We start from the raw sequence: 11,775 nt of genomic DNA on the forward strand, positions 1-11,775 counted from the left end.
GGCTGGGGTGGCCGGGAGCGGCCACGGCACTCCAGTCTGGGTGACAGAGTGAGACTCCAATTCAAAAAAAAAAGGGTAACAATATGCAAAAAACATTTTACCAAAAAGTATATACAGATGGTAAGCAAACACATGAAAAGATGTTCAACATCACCAGCCACGAGGGAAATGCACATTAAGACCACAACGATCCATCACTACCCAGCTACCATAATGGCTAGAATTAAAAATAGTGATAACACCAAATGCTGATGTGGATGGGAAGAGACTGGAGCACTCGAGCATTGTTCACAGGAAGGTAAAATGGCGCAGCCGCTCTAGAAAACAGCTTGGCAGTTTCCTGATAATTAGGACACAACCATTCTTAAAATTAGGAAATAAAATGCATTTACATCCTAATTGTTGGAGCAAAGAATGGCTAAAATCGAGAACATGCAGCAGGACCTTCTATGCTTTGTGTGCTTCACAGTGGGATCCTCAAGGGAGTCATTGTGGAGAGACACCCCAGGGCACTACTAGTTGTTCTCAGGGTGCCACACGGCTTTGATTTTAGCCATTCTTTGTTCCAACTTTGATTTTCTCGAGTCAGATCCTCATTTGGTCGTTGCTCTGCATGTGGCTGTGACACTTCTCCATTGTCACTTCTGCCATCTTCATGAAACCCTCTGGCCTTGGCAAGATTTACAGTGACAATCTGCAGGTTTCATCAGCTCAGAAGGTGGTTGACAGGTGGGTGGCAGGACGCTGGAGCTAACTGGCAGGGGCTTGGGTGGGGACTGATTCCATCAGCATTTGCAGTCGGGACATTCCCGTCAGGGTTTCTTTTGCTCCCCAAAGCCATGGAAAGCAGGAATAGCGCTTCATTGTTTACTTTAGGGGCCAGATCTGAGTGACAAGAACCTGTCCTCTTGGCACTACCTACCCATACAGGCTCTGGCTGGGTTAAGCTCAGGCCAGAGGTCAAAAGGCAGGCCCTGGATCTCCAGCCCCAAGGCCTGCGGGAAGATGTGAAGCCATGAAACTCCAACAGTGCTTTTCACGAAGGATCAAGATGAAAAGTACCTTCGAGAAACAACCACAAGAATGCTGGGGAAAGGGGAGTCAAATACTGAGAGAGGAAGCCTTGAAATGGCCCAACCCAGGAGAAGGGATGGTTGGGACATTCTGCACCCACGGCAGGCAGGAGACAGATACTTACACTGTCACCCTCCGGAAGCTGGAGCAGGCTCTGCTGGACTTCTTGGCTGGAAAGGGAAAGACCCATATAATTTTCCAATTCTGCCAGGTTCGGGTACAAAACTGAAGAAGGAAGGAAAGAAGGAAGAAGAAACGTGTTACTCGAGGGCAGGTGTTTTTGCCACATGTGCCCAGTTCCCATGTGGGCGCTCATTTTATTAGGAAATGGGGCTGAGAATGCTGTTTATTCCCAAGAATGCAGGGTGTCCCTGGGAACACTGACTGGCAAACACCACTCAGAGGGTGCGAGGTACAGGGGTCTGGCTTTGCCTGGGAGCAGCGAGGGACACTGATCCCTCATGTACCACCCGGCATTCAACTCCACTGGTTTGATTTGGTACTGGCCAGACACTCAGCACAAAGTACAGTGCTGGGGCTGGGGCCACGAGAGTCCACCAGCATGGGAGGCAGGACTCTGACCTCAAGACAACTCCGGGGGAATATCCTGCACAGTTGGGAGGGGAGGGGTTGGACCTGGGTTCAAGTTTGCTGCCCCAGGATCTGAATTAAAACTGCCACTAGCAACTCTAGGGGCCACATGCATCCTGGTCTCCCACCGCTTTATGGGGTGGCCCCAAATCAGAAAGTCACTGCCCTCACCAAGCCAGCTTCCCAGTGTCCCCCTCAAAGGGGCTTAGTGAGGGTAAGAGTTCACAGAGCCTACTTGGCAGTTCTCTGTTGTCACTTCCACCAACTTCTTGAAACCCTCCGGCCTTGGCAAGATTTGCAGTGACACTTTGCAGGTTTCATCAGCTCAGAAGGAGGCTATTAGGAAACACTGCCAGGTGGGCAGCAGGACATTGGAGGTAACTGGCAGGGGCTTGGGTGGGGACCGATTCCCTCAGTTTGCAGTAGGGAACATTCCTGTCAGGGTTTATTTTGCTCCCCAAAGCCATGGAAAGCAGGAATCGAGCCTTAATGTTTACTTTGGAGGCCAGAGCTGGGTGACAAGCACCTGCCCTCTTGGTGCTGCCTATCCATGCAGGCTCTGGCTGGGTTAAGCTCAGGCCAGAGGTCAAAAGGCAGTCCCTGGCCCTCCAGCCTCAAGGCCTGTGAGAAGGCCTCCCATAAAGTCCATGCACGGTGGCAGGTAAGAGGCTAGCACTCACAAAGGGCCAGAAGAGGTGAGGCTGTGTCCTCAGAGCTTGGACTGCCCTAGACGCAGCCTGCACTGGGAGCCTCTTTCAAGACACTTCTGCATCTCCTCTGTGACATGGGACCCACCAGGATCGGCAGTGCTGTCTGGGGGTATTATGAATGCATGTGTCTCTCCTCAAAATTCATTTGTTGAAGCCCCAACCCCCACCCCTCCCAGGTGTGGTTATATTTAGAGATAGGGCCTCTTAGAAAATAACCAAGGATACATGAGGTCATAAGTGTGGGGTCCTAATTCCATGAGATGAGTATCCCTATAACAAGGAACACCAGAGAGTTTGTGCATGCGTGCTCTCCTTCTCTCTCTCTGTCAAGCAAATGCACTGAGCAAAAGCCATGTGAGGACTCAGTCAGAAGATGCAGCCTTCTGCAAGCCAAGCAGAGAGCCCTCACCAGAAATCCAAGTGGCCAGAACCTTGACCTTGGACTTCCAGCCTCCAGAACTCTGAGAATAGAAATTGCCATAGAAAGCATCCAGTCTGTGGCATTTTGTTATGATGCCTGCACTAAGTGGGGTTCTGGCCCCTTCTCTCTCTGCTGACCCCCTTCCCCCCATTCACCCTCAGCCGAGGCCTGGCAAATGACTCTCTCCCTCTGACTATCATGGTATTTCATTCCTGGAATCACCTGAGACTGGGTCACCAGAATGGTGCTGACATGCTGATTTGGGGTTATAAAATCATTTATATAGACAGAGACTTCACAAATAATATGATACTCTCAAGTCAGGCTTGCTAGGGGCATCAAAGAAGCCATGGCTTCCTTAACTCTCTGCACTGGGCTTGGGAGGATAGATAGGAGTTCACCAGGCAGTGGAAGAGGGAGAGCAAAGTCTCTGGCAGGCGCAGTGCCTTAGCCCAGGTCACCCGGCAGTGAGAGGTGGCTGGACATGGGAGCCTGGGTCATCTGCTCCCACCATGTGAGCCCAGGTCCAGTACTCCCCCCCTAGCATTGGTGCCACCATGCTGCCCTGATGACCTCCTCCATGTTCAACCAGAAGCACCCCACCCTGGCTCACTCACCTGGTGGCAAGGAGACAGCTGCGGCCTGGATGGGCAAAGCAGGCATCCTAGGTGAGGCTCTGGCCTGGGTCTGAGGAGAAGAAGGGAGTGCTGGTCAGCTGTGGCAGGGACCCTAAGAACCCCCAAGCCTGGAGGTGCCTGAGGTCAGGGTGTGGGCATTAGGTGTGTGGGTGGACCTGGGAGAAAGTGTCTGTGAACCCGCAAGGTTCAAGGTCATAATGTAAAAGTGGCCTCAGCAGGTGTGCCTCTTTCTGGAAGGAGGTTCTCCAGGGGCCCATAATCCACCAGATGCCATGTGGCAGGTAGAACATTAAGACCCACCTCCCAACAAAGTCTTCAGTTGAGAAGTTCCAAATTCTCAAAACCCACTAGGGGCACAGGGTGGAGGGATGGAGGGCGGAAGGGGCGTCTGGGGTATGAGAAGGTCAGAACCCATGCCCACTGGGCTTCCTCTGAAATCCTGCCCAGAGGATGGGGTCTGCCTGGAGGGAGGGCAAGGCAGAACAGAGAGGATGAGAGATGTCTGCAGTCTCTTGATCATTTCCATTCCTTCTGTAGCGCCACTGGCCTTGGCCTCTGGACACCTTCTCTGCCAGCAGGCTCTGCAATGGGGACCTGCATGCCCCGGAACGTATGGGAACGCCCAAGGGCTGCCGACACCCAGCACCCTCCAGGGCAGGCCTCCCTCAGTTGCCGGAGGTAACCCAAGGCCCCGACAGGGAGCCCAGGCTAATGGCTTACCTGGATGGCTTGGTCCACCTTCAGGTCCTCCAGAGACGGGTACAGGGCAGACATGGCTGCTCCTCAGAACAATCCGTAGAATGCTGAGGGTGAGGAGGATGAGGACGCAGCTTGCGCCTCCAGCGGGGTGGCACTAGCACCTGCCTCCTGCTCGTGTGTGCCACGCAGCACGCTCACCTGGGAGAGATTTTGGGAGGTATTGTCATCCCCATCTTAGAGGTAGGGGAGGTGGAATTTGAACCACACTGTCTGGTTCCCAAGCCCATGGTCTCCATGTGCAAAATTCCATCCTGCCACGTTCGACTCACTTTGGACTTTAGAACCCAAGCCCAGGGCGTACGGGCAAGGAAGGCAGGATTACAGGCCACATTCTTTCTTTCCTGCCCCGTTTCAAAGGTCCAGCGGCTATCGAGGTCTGGTCCCATAAGATCTAAACTCAATCCAGCAGGCTTGTACTGAGTCCCTGCTGCATACCAGGTTTATGCTTGAAGTTTGGCTGGCACTGTCTCACAACAACAAGCAGGTTGGGGCTTAATATTAAGCCGGAAAGGCGGCAGGCTTAGAACTCCTCCTTCTGCCTCTACCCTTGTCCCTGTGTATTTTTGAGCTCTGCTTCATGCTACCCATTTCTGGCCTCACTGTCAACTCTTGATTTTGGCCACAGTAAAGTAAGAAGAGTAGAAAGTCACTAAAACATGCACACAAATTGCAGCAGATTTAAACAGACTGGGTGTGGTCGTTCACGTCTATAATCCCAACACTTTGGGAGGCTGAGGCAAGAGGATTGCTTGATCCCAGGAGTTCAAGACCACCCTGGGCAATATAGTGAGACCTTGTGTCTATCTTTTTTTTTTTTTGTCTTTTTTTTTTTAGTTAGAGTCTCACTCCGTCACCCAGTCTAGAGTGCTGTGGTACACTCACGACCACTCCAGCATCGACCTGCTGGGCTCCAGCGATCCTTCCGCCTCAGCCTTCCAAGTAGCCAGAACTACAGGCACCTGCTACCACTCCCAGTTAATTTTTTATTTTATTGTAGAGGTGAGGTCTCGCCAAATTGCCTGGGTTGGTCTCGAACCCACAGGCTCAGGCCATCCACTCTCCTCAGCCTCCCAAAGTGCTGGGATTACAGGCTGAGCCATAGAGCCCAGCCACTCATCTCTATCTTTTAAAATAAATACAATACTAAATAAATAAATAAACACTCCACCAAGCATTGCTCCAAAGAGAGGAGGGAATGGGAAGAGGAGGGGCACCTCAAACGTGTATTTACTAAGTGACTTCTAATTGTCCCAGGGAGATCAGCAAGGCCTCCTAGCCAGGTGCCCAGAGAAATTCAAAGGAATTATTACCTCCTGAGAAATGCAGTGTTCCTCCCCCACCCCCCAGATGTCATGTGGGGAAGGGTCGTTTGTCCTTCTAGGTTCCTTTCCCCTTATCCACTGTCTACTGGCTTGTCACAGCACCAGGCCTTCACGGGGGCAACCCATGCCAGCTGGGTGCCCCTGCCTCACTTCCCTGTCACACTCATTTACTGCAGGACAGGCCTCCAGGGTTCCCAGACAATGAGGTCATTCCCATCCGGAGCCCCGTCCTCTCAGGCAGCACCAGGCCAGCCTCCTGCCTGGACTCGTCAGTTGTCCTATCTTCCCAGCCAGACTGTAGTTCCTCGATGTCCAGGTCTGTCCCATCCACCCCACTGAGCCCACATGTGGCAGGTGCACACATTAAAGAAATGTCCAGTGGTGGCACAGGAAACGGAGGGGGCCGTGCCAGGGGTGGTGTGACTCCAGCCCCCTCAGGACCAGATCTGAGGGCACCTCTCTGAGTGACCCAGCTCCTCCTCACTCTGCACCAGCTGCCTTGACCTTGTGTCATTCTTGGCCCTCAGCCCACCCTTCTAATCTGTCATCAAGTCCCGCCTCTCCCACATCGCGTGCTGCTCAGACCTCCATCATCTCCCTGCCTCTCCCCAGATGCCACAACATTTCCACACAGGCGGCTGCCTCCTCTCCTGCTACTCTCCAGACAGCAGCCACCAGGCCCCATGCAGATGCTGGAATGTCACGTCCCAGCCCTCAGAATCTACATTCCCTAAAGTGGCTCAAAGGGCTTCAAGATTCCTCCGGAGATTGGAACTGGTGGCCCTGGGCCAGATGTAACAGATTTGATTTGACCTTGCCGAGTGCTGTTGAAGTCAGATAAGAGGTCTAAATGCAGAACTCAAAGTACTGCATTTAAAAATCTATTAGGTTGATGCATAAGTTTGTAGTATTTGTTTTCGGCATGGCAACACTATGGTGTTGGTAGTTTATCATTTGTCAGCCACTTGGAGTGACAGGGTTGTGCTTGTGAATACGCCTTGCATTTTGGAGATTTGAGGAAAGTTAGTGCTATTTGTGGGCTAAAGAAGATGGAGTGTCAAGTGGAAAAAATTGAGCACTCCCGGCATATTCTTCTGTTTGAGTTTAACAGAGGAATAAAGGAAGCGAAGGCAGCTGGAGAATGCCACCAGAGAAAATACCATCAGGGAAAGCAAAGCAAGAAAAATGGTTTTCCCATTTCAGAGAGGGCTGCTTTGACCTGAGTGATTCCCATGTTCAGGAAGACCATCTGGCTTTGATGAGACCACTGAAACGCTTTAATCCACAATGATCCACATCAGTCGACCCAAGAATTGGCAAATGGGATAAGCTGTGACCAGTCAACTACGGCGCGACATTTGCATTCCAAGGGCAAGTGAGAAACACTACGAATGTATGCATCGACCCAATAATTTCCCGCTGATCCTGAAAAATAGGAAGCTCTGGCAGTCCTGGACTGCAGCAGAGTAGTAATAGTTGAGTGGCAGCTGTCTTCAGGACACTCCAGCCCCCACCACTCTCTCTTGTCTCATGCCTAGACTTCTGTGCTCTCTGGTGCCAAGTCCCAGCAGACATTTGTTTGCAATCCCCACCGATCTCTCCAGTTCTTTCCTCGCCTTCTGTCCTTCTTCCAGTGGCCACTTTCAGCTCCAGCCGCAACAAGCTGCTTTCAGATCCCTGAATGAACTGAATTCTCTCTTGTCTCTTTTGCATGTGTTATTCCCTCGATCTGGAACACCCTTCCAACCCCCACTCCTTGGCTGGCTAACTCCTCATAATTTTCAAGCCTCAGGTCAGAGGCCCCTTCTTGCAGGAAGCCTGCCATGGTTTGACTCCCCCAGCCTCTGCTCCATGTCCTTCCTCCTACTGATTATCCACCACTCCTGGAGTTACCTCTTTGTCTACCCTGTGTGATTGGGGCTCCAGGAGGGCAGAACAGGGCCTTCTCGTTTGCTGTGCAGCCTCTATAAACCCTGGCATCGAGGCTAACTCATAATACTGCAGAAGTGATGCGTCTGGCCAGGCTCCCACTTTTTTTCTTCGTAAAGCAACGCACTGGTATCCTGAGCACATCACCTCCCTGGGACAGAAACAAGGACCAGAGGTCCCACATGTGTTCTGTTGCCTCTCATGGTCTTGTTCTGTTTTTTAAACTTTGAACTGGTGCCAAGATTTAAAACTCTGGAATGATAACATTCTTCATTTCTAACCTGTATCAAAAAAAATCAAAATCTTTGGCGAGGAAAGAGCAGAAATTATGTGTGACAGCCCCTGGCCGGTGTGCCACAGTCTGCCTCTCGGGTGGGCAGCACGAACCTCCCTGTCCCCCAAGGTGCCTCCTCAACCCTTTGCTGATTCACATTGTCTGCCTGGCTCCTGGAGCAGTGAGTTCCAGACCCTTGCCCAAGCCTGGCCTTTGGACAGAAATGACCATCCCAAGAGGACAGGAGCTTCCTAGGTGAGAGGGAGTCTCTCTCTGATCTCCTTCAGAGCACCTGGGGGACAGACTCCTCTGCCTGTGGCCTTTCCCACTGTGCACTCTGAGAGTTTTAACCTTGGGACAGACCTCAGCAGTGACCATTTGTCAAAAAGATTCCCTGCCACCAGGACCATGCATGAAGGGCAGATGTGAACTAAGAGGCCACCTCTGCCCTGATTTTTCTAACATTTAAGCAGTAGAGCAACTGTGTTTTTGGAGGCTGTTCTCGGAGAACAGAGAATCAGAGACCCATTTCCTGGAAATCACTCCCAAGCCTGGACCACACAACCCTCTTTCTGTGTCTGGGACGCTTTCACCACTGCCACCTTCCCAGGGTCCCAACTCAGTGCTGGGCTCTGGGGAAGTCAGAAAACAGGTACTGCCATTCCTTGGGATTGATTCCAGGACAAACCCTGCCCCATGGCTGCCCAAGTCCTGATATAAAACGAGTTGGTTTTTGTTTTTTTTTTTGAGTCAGAGTCTCCTTCTGCTGCCCAGGGTGGAGGGCAGTGGCACACTCACAGCCACCACAGCCTCGACCTGCTGGGCTCAGGTGATCCTTCTGCCTTAGCTTTCCCATTAGCTTGAACCACAAGCACATGTCACTGCACCCAGCTAATTTTTTGATTTATTGTAGAGATGAGGCCTTGCCAAGTTGCCCAGGCTGGTCTCGAACCCCTGGGCTCAGGCAGTCCTCTTGCCTCTGCCTCCCAGAGTACTGAGATTACAGGCATGAGCCACGGTGCCCTGCCTGACATAGTATTTTCATATAACCTAAGCACATCCTCCCGTGCACTTTAAATCATCTCTAGATTACTTACAATACCTAATACAATATAAATGCTAAATAAATACTTACTTTGAATTATTTTTAATTTTATTTCTCAATATGTTCAATCTGCGGTCGGCTGAATCCATGGATGCAGAACCCCAGGATATGGAAGGTCAACTGCTTTCCCTCTCTTTGTAGCAGTTTACTATATAGTGGGGAATTGTTCCCTGCCAGCAAATATGCTGTCTCATTCAATCACCCAGCTAACCATTCAAAATCTGAGTCATGCTGGTTCTACTGCTTGGCACACCATCACCCTTGGGGCATCCTCCTTGATGTTCCTTTAAGCCTCAGATGCTACTTCTCTGGTTGGCTTTTCCAGGCCGTGTGCTACCCTATCAGCTGGCTGGGTTTTCTTGTATTTCACCCTGATGCCAAGCTATTTATCATCTTATATGATTAATATCTGAGTGTTTTCTCACACTGGAACCCACTCAAACAGGCAGGGACTGTGTCTTGTTTAACACACAATCCCTCCCCACCAAGAGTGTCCAACGCATTGTGTGCTGGCAAACATTGACTGAATAAATCAGTGACTTTCCAAGGAACTGATTGGTAATTTGTGTGGGCATTCTTGGGTGTCACAACACTGAGAGGACTCCACTAACATTTAGGTAGTGGGGGCAGCGATAGGACCTCTTGTGATGGATAGAGCAGTTCACCACAACGAATGGTCCTGTCCTGCCAAGCCTTCGTGTAGGCAAAAAAATCTGTTTATAATGCTTTATACACAAATAGTGAATTGTCTCCCAGTTTTAATATACACGATATTATCCGGAAATGCGTCTACCAGGTTAATCGAGGAACGTTATGCTTGGTTTCTTCGCCATTCTGGAAAAAAATCCCGGTCCACCCTGCTCACCACAGGTGAGTCACCAGAACAGCATGCCCATGTCTGTCTGCATGTGTGGCTGTCACAGTGACTCCACGCTTGTATACAAATATATTTAGTCTTTGACTCAAGATGGCAAAAATTAGTTGAATATTGTCTTCTAGGAAATCTAAACGTATTCGTTGTTAGATACAAGCACGATCGAATGTAATCTGGTCTGAGCTTTTACAAGTGAAATGTATCTTCTTTTATTATAAATTACTTTCACTTCTTGTGATCTCGTATTGATTTTTCTGCCCAGGGGACGTCATCACCTAGGCTACAGCCTCAAGCGAACCTGCCCTTCCCTCGGCCTCAATTTCCGACTTTGGGAAATAGGAACAAGATACAAACTCCACGCACTGGGGCAGTGCAGAGAGATCCCACGGTCCTTAGGGCCTGTCTCTGACCCCGGCTTCAGTTTCCCAATCTGACACCATTCAACGATTTCCAAACGACCCTCACTACGACACCAGCCGCTCAAAACACAGCCGGAAGCGACACCTCGCGGTTGCCACGGGCTACGGCGGTTGCTATGTACTACGGCGCCTGCGCAGAGACCCCCGCCAAGAGGCGCGGCTGCGTCTAACGCGCATGCGTCCTGCCCACCCCAGCCCGCGTGCGACTGCGAGCGACTCCCAGGTTGCTCTGCGGCTGCGAAGCGGAAAATGGCGGCCTCCTCGCCGCGTGGGTTGTTGGCTGGGTGGGTTGCTAGGGTCCACTCGGCCTCATGCTTTCTCTTGGCGCCCGTGGCTAGCGCCAGCTTCCACAAAAAGAGACCAGGTAAAGCAGCAGAGCGGGGGTGGGAAGGCTCGGTCGGACTCCGCCTCCCCTCGTTACCGGATTGAAAGCTGCGCGGGTCAAATCGAGCTGTAGAGGGGCGAGTTTCCCCTCGCTCCCACGCCCCCGGCCTCTGAGCCCCATTTGTGGCCTCCGAGGGCAGGGGATGCAGTTGACCCCCTTCCCCGCCCGACTCACAGGACTGTACGAAGCCGGCGGTGGGAGAGGAGGACAAAGTCGACACGCCGCGCCCCCGGCTGCTTCTGCTCGTTCTGAGAAGGAAGCCCCCTCGCACCCTGGTTTCGGGAGCGCCTTCAAGGCCCTGAGTGTTCCCTACGTCACCCTCCACCCTCTCGCTGGAGCTTCTTGCTTGGCCTTGACCCTGACCCGGCGCTGAGCAGAATATGTCCCGCCCACTCTTCGCAGATTCACCCCGGGCTCCAGGCACCGGTTACTGAGCGATGGGGGTCCTGCCGCCCAGGGAAGGAGACTTGCATTTGGCCAGGCAGACCAGTTTCCATAGCAAAATCAGACCCGCTGCCCGTTATAAGGGACTCAGATGCCTTACAAGGTCTGTGAGGTGTAGGAGAAAAGCAACAGGGAAGTCCTCCTGGAGGAAGAAAGAAGACCCTGTCTGGGCCGTGAAGGTTGGAGGTTCAACAGGGTGGGAGAGTGTGTGATTCCAGGGACAGCGAGGTCCAGGCCTGAGAGTTCAGCTGCCTTCTGGATCCTTTTTACCTCCTACAGGGTATCCTAACTGTACTCATAATTTTCCCCAGCTGTGCCGTGCCTCCATAACGGCCCCACTGAGTCCACCCCTGGGCTGAACCAGAAATCTGGGAGTTATCCTCAGCACCTTCCTTTACCTCCCTTTGAGACCGCACCTAGCTCTTGCCCTCTGATAAAACCTAAAGTTCAGCCTGGCAGTCAAATACCGGAGATATTATGATATCTCCAATCTCACCTCACTCTTCCACACTCACCATGCAGCTCAGTCATTCCAAACTTCTTGCTGGTGCTGAAACTCAGTTTGCTAGTTCATGCTTCCATGCTTCTGCAGGCGCTGTACCCTCTGTCTTTAATGCCTTCTCCCTCCTCCTTGTTCATCTGGTGAACTTCTCTTTCCTCTTCATTTCTAAGTCTTCCCCAAATCCCCACATACCCATGAAGGTTAGCAGACTTCCCTTCTCTAGAACATAGCATCTCATATATTTGCTTCTTCATCATTCATTCCACACCATTTATTAATCACCCATTGTGAGCAAGGCCTTCTGCATTTCCTGGTTTGGATTCCCACT

General features: G+C 51.6%; 1 protein-coding gene across 1 annotated transcript in view; it reads right to left on the reverse strand.

The window, feature by feature from the left end:
* Positions 1–4,237, reverse strand: part of SDCBP2 (syndecan binding protein 2) — an 11,083-nt gene extending 6,846 nt beyond the window's left edge. Inside the window, exons 1-3 of the mRNA XM_008052415.2 lie at positions 4,155–4,237; positions 3,414–3,483; positions 1,199–1,299 (exon numbers count right to left, since the gene is read on the reverse strand). Coding sequence (XP_008050606.1) covers positions 1,199–1,299; positions 3,414–3,483; positions 4,155–4,208 — 225 coding nt within the window. The 5' untranslated portion in view covers positions 4,209–4,237. The remainder of the gene's footprint in view (positions 1–1,198; positions 1,300–3,413; positions 3,484–4,154) is intronic.
* Between the last annotated feature and the right edge of the window lie 7,538 nt (positions 4,238–11,775).

This window comes from Carlito syrichta, unplaced genomic scaffold, assembly GCF_000164805.1.
Source record: "Carlito syrichta isolate Samal-C Ts95f unplaced genomic scaffold, Tarsius_syrichta-2.0.1 Scaffold274096, whole genome shotgun sequence".
NCBI lineage: Eukaryota > Metazoa > Chordata > Mammalia > Primates > Tarsiidae > Carlito > Carlito syrichta.